We start from the raw sequence: 16,502 nt of genomic DNA, 5'->3' as shown, positions 1-16,502 counted from the left end.
TGAGTAAGAACTAGACCCAACACACTACTTTAATTTAACAGTCAACACTTATTCCATGAACACTGATAAATCACCTCTGACGGGAGACGCTTTGTTTCCAGGATCACTTTGAGATTCCTCATCAAAGATTTCCAGTTGTTCGATCTTGATTTTTGAAATATCACAATTTTTAACAATTAGATGTTCCACTTTTGATCCGTTTATATCAACGTTTGCTGTTTCTTGTCCAGCAGTGGCTCAGTCAGTAGGGGCTTGGACTGGGAATCGTAGGGTCGCCGGTTCAAGTCCCCGAACAGACTTGAAATATGGAAGGTGGACTGCTACTTGGAGAGGTCCCAGTTCACCTTCTAGGCCCTGCTGTGGTGCCCTTGAGCAAGGCACCGGACACCTCCAATCCCCCCTCCCCATTGCTCCCCGGGCGCTGCACGATAGCTGCCCACTGCTCCTAGTACTAGGATGGGTTAAATGCAGAGGACTAATTTCACTGTGTGTGCTCTGCTGTGTGCATGCATGTGACTAATAAAGAGGGTTTCATCCTCCGATTCTATCTATCTTCTTGGCTGTGTTTGTGTTTGAGAAGCTTTATATTTGTAGTAAAGGTGCTCCTTGTTTTCTCCTTTGATCTGTAAGTCAGGAGAGCGCTTGGTTGAGAAGTGCTTCATTAAATATCATTTGAGGAAGATGGTTTGAATCAGTCTGATCATCAAACAGAAGGTGCACGTTGAGAGAGTGTTTCCGAGCTCTGATGGAAAACAGCCTGATAAAGGTTATTAGGGTTTATTACGATCTATAATCTGAGGTGTGAGGGACCTTTGGACTGTTTATCAGTCAACAGACCTGAGACTCACACACACTTCCTCTCTGCTCTGAAGGTGAGTCCCAACGCGTTGTTTTTACCAGATTATAAATCACTAACGAAATCAGTAACTAATAATCCAGATCAGCCAGAAATGTACGTTTGGTTTTTTTACAAAAGCTGCAGGACACAGACGGACTCCTCCAGTCCGAATGATGGGAAATCCCAGTTTAACCAGTTATTTTGTTTATGTAACACCCAGTGGTGTAAAGTAACTAAGTACTTTTACTCAAGTACTTTACTTATTACACTTTTGAGGTACTATTACTTTACTTGAGTATTTCCATGTTACGCTACTGTGTACTTTTACTCCACTACATGTATTCAGTACCTTTAGTTGCTAGGCAGATCTGGATTAATGATGGTAAATATAATCTCCTTTAAATCAGACTGTAGTTCACCTGCAGTAAATCCAGCAGCTACCCTGCAGTATACAAAGCCATTCAAACTAGCTGCACCTTTACCAGCTCTGAGAACACTTTAATGATCAATCATTATAAAACATATCAGAGATATTATTCTGAAATGGACCAATCAGACAATGAATACTTTTACTGTCGCTACTTTAAGTACATTTAGAGGAGAGTACTTTCTACTTTCACTGGAGGAACATTTAGAATACTTTTACTGTGACAGAGTATTCCTACACTCTGGGACTTCTACTTTACTCAAGAACAAGACCTGAGTACTTCTACTTTACTCAAGTACAAGATCTGAGTACTTCTACTTTACTCAAGTACAAGATCTGAGTACTTCTACTTTTACTCAAGTACAAGATCTGAGTACTTCTACTTTTACTCAAGTACAAGATCTGAGTACTTCTACTTTACTCAAGTACAAGACCTGAGTACTTCTACTTTACTCAAGTACAAGATCTGAGTACTTCTACTTTACTCAAGTACAAGATCTGAGTACTTCTACTTTTACTCAAGTACAAGATCTGAGTACTTCTACTTTACTCAAGTACAAGACCTGAGTACTTCTACTTTACTCAAGTACAAGATCTGAGTACTTCTACTTTACTCAAGTACAAGATCTGAGTACTTCTACTTTACTCAAGTACAAGACCTGAGTACTTCTACTTTACTCAAGTACAAGATCTGAGTACTTCTACTTTACTCAAGTACAAGATCTGAGTACTTCTACTTTTACTCAAGTACAAGATCTGAGTACTTCTACTTTTACTCAAGTACAAGATCTGAGTACTTCTACTTTACTCAAGTACAAGACCTGAGTACTTCTACTTTACTCAAGTACAAGATCTGAGTACTTCTACTTTACTCAAGTACAATATCTGAGTACTTCTACTTTACTCAAGTACAAGACCTGAGTACTTCTACTTTACTCAAGTACAAGATCTGAGTACTTCTACTTTATTCAAGTACAAGACCTGAGTACTTCTACTTTACTCAAGTACAAGATCTGAGTACTTCTACTTTATTCAAGTACAAGACCTGAGTACTTCTACTTTACTCAAGAACAAGATCTGAGTACTTCTACTTTACTCAAGTACAAGATCTGAGTACTTCTACTTTACTCAAGTACAAGACCTGAGTACTTCTACTTTACTCAAGTACAAGATCTGAGTACTTCTACTTTACTCAAGTACAAGATCTGAGTACTTCTACTTTACTCAAGTACAAGGTCTGAGTACTTCTACTTTACTCAAGTACAATATCTGAGTACTTCTACTTTACTCAAGTACAAGACCTGAGTACTTCTACTTTACTCAAGTACAATACCTGAGTACTTCTACTTTACTCAAGTACAAGATCTGAGTACTTCTACTTTACTCAAGTACAAGATCTGAGTACTTCTACTTTACTCAAGTACAAGATCTGAGTACTTCTACTTTACTCAAGTACAAGATCTGAGTACTTCTACTTTATTCAAGTACAATACCTGAGTACTTCTACTTTACTCAAGTACAAGATCTGAGTACTTCTACTTTACTCAAGTACAAGATCTGAGTACTTCTACTTTACTCAAGAACAAGATCTGAGTACTTCTACTTTACTCAAGTACAAGGTCTGAGTACTTCTACTTTACTCAAGAACACGACCTGAGTACTTCTACTTTACTCAAGTACACGATCTGAGTACTTCTACTTTACTCAAGTACAAGATCTGAGTACTTCTACTTTTACTCAAGTACAAGATCTGAGTACTTCTACTTTACTCAAGTACAAGATCTGAGTACTTCTACTTTACTCAAGTACAAGACCTGAGTACTTCTACTTTACTCAAGTACAAGATCTGAGTACTTCTACTTTACTCAAGTACAAGATCTGAGTACTTCTACTTTACTCAAGTACAAGACCTGAGTACTTCTACTTTACTCAAGTACAAGATCTGAGTACTTCTACTTTACTCAAGTACAAGATCTGAGTACTTCTACTTTACTCAAGTACAAGATCTGAGTACTTCTACTTTACTCAAGTACAAGATCTGAGTACTTCTACTTTACTCAAGTACAAGACCTGAGTACTTCTACTTTACTCAAGTACAAGATCTGAGTACTTCTACTTTACTCAAGTACAAGATCTGAGTACTTCTACTTTACTCAAGTACAAGACCTGAGTACTTCTACTTTACTCAAGTACAAGATCTGAGTACTTCTACTTTACTCAAGTACAAGATCTGAGTACTTCTACTTTACTCAAGTACAAGACCTGAGTACTTCTACTTTACTCAAGTACAAGATCTGAGTACTTCTACTTTACTCAAGTACAAGACCTGAGTACTTCTACTTTACTCAAGTACAAGATCTGAGTACTTCTACTTTACTCAAGTACAAGACCTGAGTACTTCTACTTTACTCAAGAACAAGATCTGAGTACTTCTACTTTACTCAAGTACAAGATCTGAGTACTTCTACTTTACTCAAGTACAAGACCTGAGTACTTCTACTTTACTCAAGTACAAGATCTGAGTACTTCTACTTTACTCAAGTACAAGATCTGAGTACTTCTACTTTACTCAAGTACAAGATCTGAGTACTTCTACTTTACTCAAGTACAAGATCTGAGTACTTCTACTTTACTCAAGTACAAGACCTGAGTACTTCTACTTTACTCAAGTACAATACCTGAGTACTTCTACTTTACTCAAGTACAAGATCTGAGTACTTCTACTTTACTCAAGTACAAGATCTGAGTACTTCTACTTTACTCAAGTACAAGATCTGAGTACTTCTACTTTACTCAAGTACAAGACCTGAGTACTTCTACTTTACTCAAGTACAAGATCTGAGTACTTCTACTTTACTCAAGTACAAGATCTGAGTACTTCTACTTTACTCAAGTACAAGATCTGAGTACTTCTACTTTACTCAAGTACAATACCTGAGTACTTCTACTTTACTCAAGTAAAAGATCTGAGTACTTCTACTTTACTCAAGTACAAGGTCTGAGTACTTCTACTTTACTCAAGAACAAGACCTGAGTACTTCTACTTTACTCAAGTACAAGATCTGAGTACTTCTACTTTACTCAAGTACAAGATCTGAGTACTTCTACTTTACTCAAGTACAAGATCTGAGTACTTCTACTTTACTCAAGTACAAGGTCTGAGTACTTCTACTTTACTCAAGAACAAGACCTGAGTACTTCTACTTTACTCAAGTACAAGATCTGAGTACTTCTACTTTACTCAAGTACAAGACCTGAGTACTTCTACTTTACTCAAGTACAAGACCTGAGTACTTCTACTTTACTCAAGTACAAGACCTGAGTACTTCTACTTTACTCAAGTACAAGATCTGAGTACTTCTACTTTACTCAAGTACAAGACCTGAGTACTTCTACTTTACTCAAGTACAAGATCTGAGTACTTCTACTTTACTCAAGAACAAGATCTGAGTACTTCTACTTTACTCAAGTACAAGATATGAGTACTTCTACTTTACTCAAGAACAAGATCTGAGTACTTCTACTTTACTCAAGTACAAGACCTGAGTACTTCTACTTTACTCAAGTACAAGATCTGAGTACTTCTACTTTACTCAAGTACAAGATCTGAGTACTTGTACTTTACTCAAGTACAAGATCTGAGTACTTGTACTTTACTCAAGTACAAGATCTGAGTACTTCTACTTTACTCAAGTACAAGATCTGAGTACTTCTACTTTACTCAAGTACAAGATCTGAGTACTTGTACTTTACTCAAGTACAAGATCTGAGTACTTGTACTTTACTCAAGTACAAGATCTGAGTACTTCTACTTTACTCAAGTACAAGATCTGAGTACTTCTACTTTACTCAAGTACAAGACCTGAGTACTTCTACTTTACTCAAGTACAAGACCTGAGTACTTCTACTTTACTCAAGTACAAGATCTGAGTACTTCTACTTTACTCAAGTACAAGACCTGAGTACTTCTACTTTACTCAAGTACAAGACCTGAGTACTTCTACTTTACTCAAGTACAAGACCTGAGTACTTCTACTTTACTCAAGTACAAGACCTGAGTACTTCTACTTTACTCAAGTACAAGACCTGAGTACTTCTACTTTACTCAAGTACAAGATCTGAGTACTTCTACTTTTACTCAAGTACAAGAACTGAGTACTTCTACTTTACTCAAGTACAAGAGCTGAGTACTTCTACTTTACTCAAGTACAAGAGCTGAGTACTTCTACTTTACTCAAGTACAAGACCTGAGTACTTCTACTTTACTCAAGTACAAGACCTGAGTACTTCTACTTTACTCAAGTACAAGACCTGAGTACTTCTACTTTACTCAAGTACAAGATCTGAGTACTTCTACTTTACTCAAGTACAAGACCTGAGTACTTCTACTTTACTCAAGTACAAGATCTGAGTACTTCTACTTTACTCAAGTACAAGACCTGAGTACTTCTACTTTACTCAAGTACAAGACCTGAGTACTTCTACTTTACTCAAGTACAAGACCTGAGTACTTCTACTTTACTCAAGTACAAGACCTGAGTACTTCTACTTTACTCAAGTACAAGATCTGAGTACTTCTACTTTACTCAAGTACAAGACCTGAGTACTTCTACTTTACTCAAGTACAAGACCTGAGTACTTCTACTTTACTCAAGTACAAGACCTGAGTACTTCTACTTTACTCAAGTACAAGACCTGAGTACTTCTACTTTACTCAAGTACAAGACCTGAGTACTTCTACTTTTACTCAAGTACAAGACCTGAGTACTTCTACTTTACTCAAGTACAAGACCTGAGTACTTCTACTTTACTCAAGTACAAGACCTGAGTACTTCTACTTTACTCAAGTACAAGATCTGAGTACTTCTACTTTTACTCAAGTACAAGACCTGAGTACTTCTACTTTACTCAAGTACAAGACCTGAGTACTTCTACTTTACTCAAGTACAAGACCTGAGTACTTCTACTTTACTCAAGTACAAGACCTGAGTACTTCTACTTTTACTCAAGTACAAGATCTGAGTACTTCTACTTTACTCAAGTACAAGACCTGAGTACTTCTACTTTACTCAAGTACAAGATCTGAGTACTTCTACTTTACTCAAGTACAAGACCTGAGTACTTCTACTTTACTCAAGTACAAGACCTGAGTACTTCTACTTTACTCAAGAACAAGATATGAGTACTTCTACTTTACTCAAGTACCAGATCTGAGTACTTGTCCCACACTTGGTACCAGCAGGGTTTTATTTCTCGTAGATTTGAAGTCGTTTTTCGAAACATTAAAATGGATGATCGTTTTTCATCGCTCTGATTGATTGTTGTGTGTCCTGCCTTTGGGTTGCCTGCTCTTGAGCTGTCTGGCTGTTGAGTGTTTGTTATCAGCGCCTGTTTTCCAGACGCTGAAACATAAATAAACTTCTCCTCCTCATGATGATCGTTATGATGCTTTTATCGCATTTCATTCTTAATCAGCTTTCAGGTAAAGATAGTTCTGTTTCTGTAGAAACTCAGAACCTGAGGTCTGATAGCAGATGGTGTGTGTTGATGATTCTGATCACAGCTCAGTTTCTACTTCCTGTTGGACAGACGTGATGGTGCGCAGGAAGTCGGCGTGTTGCGGGGCTTCAGCTCTGGAGGTGACGCTCAGCGTCCTCTTCATCCTCATGACGGCTGTGAGTGTAACGCTGATCACACTGATGGCAACCGGGAAAACACACACAGGTGAGACCACACACACACACACACACACACACACACACACACACACACACACACACACACACACACACACACACACACACACACACACACACACACACACACACACACACACACACACACACACACACACACACACACACACACACACACACAGCATTAGTCCCTCCTGTTTGTTAGAAAGCTAGAATAACCACTGATGTGGTTTCATGGAATAACTTAGGTGGTCCCAAACGAAAGCAACGATTAGCTGACTCCCTTTGATGGATCTTTAAATGATCTGTAAAACTGAGCTCCCCACAAAGACATTATGCAAAACACTGATTTAGATTCAACATATTCGCTTTGAATGTCAAAAGGTACTCTCTTCATTCCGTCTTAGTTTCAATATTCAGCTTTATTCATAACGTTTCTCCTTTATTCTAAAGATTTCAAATCAAACTCTTCCACGTGACGCCTGGCCATAATGCTCTTTAAAACTTTAAAGCTAACAGCTTGTCTTTTCTGTGGCTCCATCAGGTCCGGAGCCAACGCTTCCTCCCAAACACGAACCCTACCTGATCGGAGTCGGTCGGGCCGACTGCACCGGACCTCCAGCCGACATCCCTCTGGTCAGAATCAACACTCACGTAGAGACCATAACAACCTGCAGGGGTCCATGTGGAGACCATAGCAACCTGCAGGGGTCCATGTGGAGACCATAGCAACCTGCAGGGGTCCATGTGGAGACCATAGCAACCTGCAGGGCTCCACGTGGAGACCATAGCAACCTGCAGGGGTCCATGTGGAGACCATAGCAACCTGCAGGGGTCCATGTGGAGACCATAACAGAATTGCGTTGTGAATGCTGTATGTAAGATATGTTAGGGGCGTGGCTAACGTATGGGGGTGGAGCAAAATGTCACCAAATTGATTTCAGATTGTATATCCTTTGAGCTGATTGAAAAATGTGTGTGTGTGTGTGTGTGTGTGTGTGCGTGTGTGTTTGTGTGTGTAGATGGGTTATGCGAACCCTCAGCAGACAGCTGCAGGCATCCACACCCGACTGTACAGCCGAGCCTTCATCATCGACGACGGGAGGAGGAGAGTCGTGTTCGTCACCGTTGACGTGGGAATGATTTCCCAGAGGCTGCGACTAGAGGTGAAAACACACACATTTAATATACATTTGAACCTTTACTACATAGTTCACTAACAGGCGGACCGGGTCCGGAACCTGGCACCGACCTATACAGACCCGGACCTATAATCAATAGATTAATAAGGGATTTTATTGACGGGGCAATTCCATTTTAACCGGCGCCGACTGGGGGGAGACGAGTGAGCGATACAGGGAGACAAACACAAGAAGAAGAGACAACTTAGCGGGAGAGAGAGAGAGAGAAGACGGAGAGAAGAGTGAGGGGAGAGACGAGTTAGCAGGAGACAGAGAGAGAAGACGGAGAGAAGAGTGAGGGGAGAGACAAGTTAGCGGGAGAGAGAGAGAAGACGGAGAGAAGAGTGAGGGGAGAGACAAGTTAGCGGGAGAGAGAGGGAGAAGACGGATAGGATGAGTTAGCGGGAGACAAAGAGAGGAGGTGGAGAGAAGAGTGAGGGGAGTTAGCGGGAGACAGAGAGAGAAGACGGAGAGAAGAGTGAGGGGAGAGACGAGTTAGCGGGAGACAGAGAGAGGAGCGGAGAGAAGAGTGAGGGGAGAGACAAGTTAGCGGGAGACAGAGAGAGGAGACGGAGAGAAGAGTGAGGGGAGAGACGAGTTAGCGGGAGACAGAGAGAGGAGCGGAGAGAAGAGTGAGGGGAGAGACGAGTTAGCAGGAGACAAAGAGAGAAGACGGAGAGAAGAGTGAGGGGAGAGACAAGTTAGCGGGAAAGAGAGGGAGAACACGGATAGGATGAGTTAGCGGGAGACAAAGAGAGGAGGTGGAGAGAAGAGTGAGGGGAGTTAGCGGGAGACAGAGAGAGAAGACGGAGAGAAGAGTGAGGGGAGAGACGAGTTAGCGGGAGACAGAGAGAGGAGCGGAGAGAAGAGTGAGGGGAGAGACGAGTTAGCGGGAGACAGAGAGAGGAGCGGAGAGAAGAGTGAGGGGAGAGACGAGTTAGCGGGAGACAAAGAGAGAAGACGGAGAGAAGAGTGAGGGGAGAGACGAGTTAGCAGGAGACAGAGAGAGAAGACGGAGAGAAGAGTGAGGGGAGAGACAAGTCAGCGGAAGAGAGAGAGAGAAGACGGAGAGAAGAGTGAGGGGAGAGACAAGTTAGCAGGAGACAGCCCTATCAACACTTCAAATACATCTTTATCGTTTTCCCATTGAAGTCCATTTGAATTTGTATGATGATACGTCCAGGTCCTGCGGGCGCTGCAGCTGAAGTACGGGAACCTGTACCGGCAGGATAACGTGGTTCTGAGCGGGACACACACCCACAGCGGGCCGGGCGGGTATTTCCAGTACACACTGTTCATGATCACCAGCAAAGGCTTCATGAAGGACGCCATCGAACCGCTCGTCAACGGCATCGTCAAGGTGGGGTTCATTTAGTGTCCAGAGTTTAGACAGAGCCCATCATAAGATAAAACTGTACTTCAAGTATCACCTTATCTGCAGAGTATAAACGTAGCCATAGGTTATAATTACGTACAACTGGGGATAGCCTCAGCCCATAATATCAAACACTGAAACCGTTGTTTTCCCACACATAAAGTATATCAGTTACATAAAGCTGAAAGTATACTGTTGTAGAGGTCAGTCATAGCCCCCAATAGCAATTAACTGTCCTTCTGAAAGTCATACCCATATATTTCCAGAGTATAGTCACAGCCAATCACAACGTAAAACAGTCATTCTGAAAGTTTCACCTTGTCTCAAGAGTATAGCCATAGCCCATATTAACATTAAAGTACTTCCGAAAGTCCTACCTTATTTCCAGAGTATAGACATAGCCCATAAACAGTCATTATTAGAGTATCACGCTGTTTCCAGAGTATAGACATAGCCCATAAAACAGTCATTATTAGAGTATCACGCTGTTTCCAGAGTATAGACACAGCCCATAAAACAGTCATTATGAAAGTATCACGCTGTTTCCAGAGTATAGACATAGCCCATTATAGCATAAAGCTGTAATTCTGAAAGGTTTACCTTGTTCCAGCCCATATTAACATACATCTGGAAACAGGGTGATACTCTCAGAACCACAGAGTATAGACATAGCCTTACTTAACATTAAATGGTACTTTTGAGAGTATGACGTTGTCTCCAGAGCATAGACATAGCCCACAGCAGAGTAAGGCCGGGCAGGATCTTCCGGAGCCGGGGGGAGCTGGAGGACAGCAGCCTGAACAGAAGCCCTCATTCGTACCTGAACAACCCAGAGGGCGAGAGACACAGGTAGACACGCGCTCCGAGAACCGAGTAATCCATTACTTTAAGTGAACGAGTTATTTATGCTGTTGATCCTCAGGTATAAGTGGAACACGGATAAACAGGTTCTGGTGCTGAAGTTCACCGATCTGGACGGAGACGGGATCGGTATGCTCAGGTGGGAGACACCGATCCTATCTATTATATTTTCCTACGGTTTGTGATATATACCGATATATGACCCCCCCTACCCCCGAAAGCTGGTTTGCAGTGCACGCCGTCAGCATGAACTACACCAACCGGATGGTGAGCAGCGACAACATGGGATACGCCTCCTACCTGCTGGAGCAGGACAAGAACCGCGGCCAGCTACCTGGACAGGTGGGGGCGCCGTCACACATCATCACTGATTCTACCTATTCTGAAATAAACAATAATCCCAGACTGCGGTCATACTGTGTGTGTGTGTGTGTGTGTGTGTGTGTGTGTGTGTGTGTGTGTGTGTGTGTGTGTGTGTGTGTGTGTGTGTGTGTGTGTGTGTGTGTGTGTGTGTGTGTACAGGGAGGTTTCGTGGCTGGTTTCTCATCCAGTAATCTCGGAGACGTCAGTCCAAACACCAAAGGTCCTCGCTGCATGAGCACCGGGCTGCCCTGCGACTACCTGAACAGCTCCTGTCCTGTGGGGGGGGTAAACACACACACACACACACACACACACACACACACACACACACACACACACACACACACACTGTTCACTGTCTGCTGTGTGTGTGTTTTAGACTAAGGAGTGTAAGGCGTTCGGACCTGGGAACGACATGTTTGAGAGCACGAGGATCATCGGACACAACATCTATATGAAGGCCCAGGTGTGTGTGTGTGTGTGTGTGTGTGTGTGTGTGTGTGTGTGTGTGTGTGTGTGTGTGTGTGTGTGTGTGTGTGTGTGTGTGTGTTTTCTGTTTTGTCCACTTCTTCAAAGGTCCCCTATTATGCTTCCCCGGTTAGAACCCGTCCTCTCTGTTATGGAGCTTTCTCTGCATGTAACCGGTCTGCAGAGTCTCACCCCTCAGAGTCTCACCCCTCAGAGTCTCACCCCTCAGAGTCACACCCCTCAGAGTCTCACCCCTCAGTCACACCCCTCAGACTCACACCCCTCAGAGTCACACCCCTCAGAGTCTCACCCCTCAGTCACACCCCTCAGACTCACACCCCTCAGAGTCTCACCCCTCAGAGTCACACCCCTCAGAGTCTCACCCCTCAGAGTCACACCCATCAGAGTCTTACCCCTCAGTCACACCCCTCAGAGTCACACCCTCAGTCTCACCCCCCAGTCACACCCCTCAGACTCATCACCACTCAGAGTCACACCCATCAGACCCACACCCCTCGGAGTCTCCCCCCTCGGAGTCACACCCCTCGGAGTCTCACCCCTCAGGGTCTCACCCTCAGAGTCACACCCATCAGACCCACACCCCTCGGAGTCTCCCCCCTCGGAGTCACACCCCTCGGAGTCTCACCCCTCAGGGTCTCACCCCTCAGAGTCACACCCATCAGAGTCTCACCCCTCAGAGTACAGCCTGCAGCAGGAGAGACGTGTCTATGCTGCCCTCCGACGCCTCGTTGGAGATTTTTCTTTTTCCATTTTTTTCTTCCAGGTACTTTTGACGTCCCTAAACCTGGAGACGGATCGGCAAGTGGGCACGCCTATAGCTATAGAGCAGCAGGCACACCCTCTGCCAGCCGACCGTTTACTGTTGGAAGACTGACATGGCAAGGAAGTACTGTGCCCTGAAATGTGAGGGGAAATGTCATCTGTAGGCAGACCCATGAAGAAGTGTGTGTGTGTGTGTGTGTGTGTGTGTGTGCGTGTGCGTGTGTGCGTGTGCGTGTGCGTGTTATCTGCCCCCTGCAGGAGCTGTATGGTACTGCAGCGGAAGAGGTAACGGGTCTCCTGCACTCGGCCCATCAGTGGGTCAACATGACGGACGTGACAGTCCAGATCAACGCCACACACACGGTCAGCAACACACACACCGTGGAGAGTAGATCTTAGCCACGTTAGCATGTGTAGCTCAAGCTTTTTAAAACTTGAACTTAAGAGAGCTAATTGAGAGGAAAAGCAGAGTTGTCTGTTTTTTCACTGCAATTTCAGTGCATTATTCTTTATGTCTCTATCTTCAGGCCAGTACATGTAAACCAGCTCTGGGTCACAGTTTTGCAGCAGGAACGACAGACGGAGGAGGAGACCTCAACTTCACTCAGGGTGATTCTACAGTCATTGCACCTTCATCATACTGAAGGTCATTATGATGAAGTTCCTCCATTGTTCTGGTTTGAATTAACCTGTCTCTCTCTCTCTCTCTCTTTAGGCGCTGTGGAGGGCGACCCGTTCTGGGACGGGATCAGAGACGCTGTGCTGGGCGAGCCGTCCAATCAGACACAGGCGTGTCATCATCCCAAACCCATCCTGTTCAGCACTGGCGAGGTGAGGAGCTACTGTTGTTTGTAAAAAACAAAAATACGGCTCTTCACTTTGGAAAAAAAATCTGTTAATATAACAAAAAATAATTAAGTTGGTGTGTGTGTGTGTGTGTGTGTGTGTGTGTGTGTGTGTGTGTGTGTGTGTGTGTGTGTGTGTGTGTGTGTGTGTGTGTGTGTGTGTGTGTGTGTGTGTGTGTGTAGATGAACTGGCCTCTGCCGTGGCATCCTCAGATCGTGGACGTTCAGATCATCACGGTCGGCTCTGTGTCTGTGGTCGCCGTTCCTGGAGAGATGACGTAGAAACACTTTACTGATAATAAAATAATACTTTTGAAAATGATTTTTCCTTTTGTATCAATAATGTGAATCTGTAAAATCACTTTAGCAACTTAAGCTGTCAGAAAAGAGCAGATACTATTAACTGTAAAAAACAGAATTAATTTGAGCTCCTCTCGTCGCTTTTCTCTTATCATATTTCAGCACCATGTCGGGGAGGAGGCTACGAGAAGCCGTCAAACAGGTGAGACACAACGAGGACACAACACATCAACACACCTGCAACAGCTCCTGTGATCATACTGTGTGTGTGTGTGTGTGTGTGTGTGTGTGTGTGTGTGTGTGTGTGTGTGTGTGTGTGTGTGTGTGTGTGCGTGCGTGCGTGCGTGCGTGCGTGCGTGCGTGCGTGCGTGCGTGTGTGTGTTAGGAGCTGCAGTCGGAGGGTGCGTTCAAGGACTCGGAGGTTGTGATCGCTGGCCTGAGTAACATCTACACGCACTACATCACCACCTTCGAAGAGTACCAGGTACAAACAGCAGAGGCTCATGGGTACTGTAGTTTTCAGCAGAAACGTCTAAACAATTGTCACTGAATTGTGTTTCTCCAGGTGCAGCGTTACGAAGGCGCCTCCACCATCTACGGTCCGCACACGCTCAGTGCGTACCTGCAGAAATACAGGGGGCTGGCCAGAGCCATCGCACAGGTGAGACTGTTTCTGAAACACAAAAAGTGATATATTTAGCAAAAACAAGTTTTACAAACGGTAGAAAAACACCCAAATAAAAATGTGAAGAAGTGAATCACATTAAAACTTTGTAGTTAAAAAGTTGGGGATTTTTTTCTAAATATTTCAAATGTATTTCTCAAGAAATATTCCAACCCTCATTTTAAAACGTTATTTTTCCATAAAAGTTCCAGCTTTTCTTTCTCAAATATTGGATTTCTACGCAACATATTCCTAATTTTTGCTGAAATATTGTTTCCTCAAATTATTTTAGTTTTGTTCTCAAAAATAACGCTTTTCTTTGGGAGATCACGCCTTAATGGAGACAACTTGACCAAATACAAGCAACTAAATGGAACTCCAACAGTACTAACACTGTGTGCAGGACCGGGTGTCTGAGCTGCCGGTCGGCCCGGAGCCGCCTTTCTTTGAGAAACTCTTCAATCTTCTGGCTCCACCAAACGCTGACAGGACACCCGTGAACACCAGCTTTGGAGACGTCCTGGAGCAGGTTTTCCCCCGTCTACAGGCCGGTGGGACATTTCAAATCATAAATCGTCCTCTGTGGCGTCCCTCAGGGCCCTATAGTCGGATTTCGACCCTCACTATGCAGACGACACGCTGCTGTTTCTATGTGAATAAACATGATTTAAAGTATTTAATGTGTGTTTCAGGGGGATGTTGTCTCCGTCACGTTCGTAGCAGGAAACCCAAGAAACTCGGGAGACATCGTAAGAACAAAATCTGCTTATTTATATCTTTTGTTGCCGTTGTGGCTTCCCGTCCTCTCTAACCTCGTTCCTGTCGTCTGTTTCAGAGAGACACAACTTTTGTCACCGTTGAGATTCACGACAACCGGACAAACACCTGGGAGGTCGTTTACACTGATGCATCATGGGAAACCAGGTATGTTAGCGTGTAGTTTATTAAGGTCCAACTGTTGCTCCAGCAAAATGTCACAATCAGAATCAGAAACCTTTTATTATTCCCACAGTGGGACATTAACATTTGTAACAGCAAAAGCGGCATAGAGGCAAAAGGAACCAAAGTAAATAATCCAGATGTAGACCGCTGCCCGTTACCTGCTAAGTTTGAGTTGCTGGACGTCTCTCGGCAGGTTTCATTGGCTGAAGGGTTCGTTCCAGCGCAGTAATGCCACTGTGGATTGGTTCATCCCGCCGGCGGCGCCCAGCGGCTCCTACAGGATCAAACATTTCGGACGCTACAAAGAGAAGAAGAATGTCTTCAAGCCGTACGAAGGAACGTCCGACGTCTTCACCGTCACCGACAGCTTTTACTACCAGTGACATCAGCGTCTGCAGCGATTCATAATCAACGGAGAACATGTCTGACATCAATCCAACACATCTATAAATACTGGAATCAAGTTATTAAATATGAATCATGTCCTGTGAACGGATTAATGTAATGTTGAATAAACGACTAAAAAGCAAACACAAAAGGACTCAAGAAGTTGATTCGATTTAACATCAAACTCAAAAAGTGAAGAGAATTGCCAATAAATCTAATTTGCGTAAACATTATGTCCCTAAAAATGAGATTCATCTGGTGGTCATTAAAATATGAACTAAATGAGGAGCGCTTCTCTGGGGCTAATTCATTAAATAAACGAACCCTAACTCATTTGTCCGTCCACTTTTTTTATTTTGGAAAAGAACCTCAAACCAGAAAGCCTTTTTGTGCAACGGTGAAGTCTCACTCATATATGGATATGCTGATTCTGCAGGACATTTAAATCTCCTTCAAGTCACACCGTGCTGATTCCAACAGCATAATAAAACTCACCAGACTGTGATATCAAAAATATTTATTTGAAACCGGTCTGTATGGAACAACAGGATGTAGTTTCATGTTCACAGCATGAAGAAAGGGACACCAACTCCTTCAGGAGGTTTAACCTCAGAAGAAACTAAAAACCTCTCTCCACCCCGAGGCCAGGATTTAGTCAAAGTGCAGCGTCAGGTTTAAAATCCACAGATTTCATACAGAAAGTGTAGAAGCATCGCTCTGTTTGACGTTTGCTGCGTCTAATACGGAGGAAACTCGGAGAGACTTTCTCTAACGCTGTCTTCACGCTCTCAGACGTGTTGGGGAAATCGTCGCTCTCATGATCCATCGGACACATCGTAGACGACTGCAAAACTTTGGGAACTTGATGTCCGTTGCTGCTGCCTCTTCACTCCTTAAATATAAACCAGCAGCACCATGCTGCATAGCAAACATCTGGAAAAATGTGTGCTATGATGTGAACACAGATACATCTCTCTGACACAAACAGTTATCTCTACATTGCATCTCCGTCCCAAAGACTTCAGTTCATCAGTCTCCTCTTCTTCCATTAAAGTGCTTCAAGCTCACGTACACACACACACGAGTACAAAATAAAGTTTTGGTCCGATAAATCAAACAGGATGGAGAGGAAGCTGCAGGTAGATTAATACACACTGCTGGTTTCCACTGACAGATCTCTCTTTTTATCAAACTTTTCTGAAGTATTCACAGTTTCTACAGTTCAGAGAGGACGTGGTGAAGGTCGGAGGCCTGCAGGTGCAAACCCGCTACAAGCAGATCATCAGGAGGAAGGTGCTGCAGCTTCAGAGAGGATGCAGATATAGAAACTCAAATCAGAACTCATGAAGAAACATCTGCAGCAGCTCTTCAA

The 16,502-nt window shown here is 43.4% G+C and overlaps 3 protein-coding genes across 3 annotated transcripts in view; 2 read left to right on the top strand and 1 right to left on the bottom strand.

The window, feature by feature from the left end:
- The window catches only part of LOC134870783 (cGMP-dependent protein kinase 1-like), a 62,819-nt gene that overhangs the window by 16,776 nt on the left and 29,541 nt on the right, over positions 1–16,502 (top strand). The gene's annotated exons all lie outside the window — the stretch shown is intronic.
- Positions 833–15,296, top strand: LOC134870782 (neutral ceramidase-like). The gene is given in 22 exon segments (XM_063893177.1): positions 833–872; positions 6,855–6,989; positions 7,506–7,597; positions 7,984–8,127; positions 9,326–9,502; positions 10,239–10,366; positions 10,440–10,517; positions 10,600–10,720; positions 10,901–11,026; positions 11,121–11,207; positions 12,251–12,355; positions 12,520–12,601; positions 12,708–12,823; positions 13,021–13,115; positions 13,300–13,339; positions 13,523–13,621; positions 13,703–13,798; positions 14,205–14,336; positions 14,338–14,352; positions 14,494–14,550; positions 14,637–14,725; positions 14,937–15,296. Coding segments are annotated over 21 exon segments (2,199 nt in total). The 5' UTR covers positions 833–872; positions 6,855–6,859; the 3' UTR covers positions 15,127–15,296.
- LOC134870662 (protein FAM13A-like) overlaps positions 15,910–16,502 on the bottom strand; it is a 9,432-nt gene continuing 8,839 nt past the window's right edge. The window contains 1 exon segment of the mRNA XM_063892957.1: positions 15,910–16,502. This exon segment is cut by the window's right edge and continues 944 nt beyond it. The gene's annotated coding sequence lies outside the window, so the exon portion shown is untranslated.

This window comes from Eleginops maclovinus, chromosome 10 (genome assembly GCF_036324505.1).
Source record: "Eleginops maclovinus isolate JMC-PN-2008 ecotype Puerto Natales chromosome 10, JC_Emac_rtc_rv5, whole genome shotgun sequence".
Lineage (NCBI taxonomy): Eukaryota > Metazoa > Chordata > Actinopteri > Perciformes > Eleginopidae > Eleginops > Eleginops maclovinus.
The sequence above is the reverse complement of the archived record's forward strand: the minus strand, read 5'-3'. Positions and strand labels throughout refer to the sequence as shown.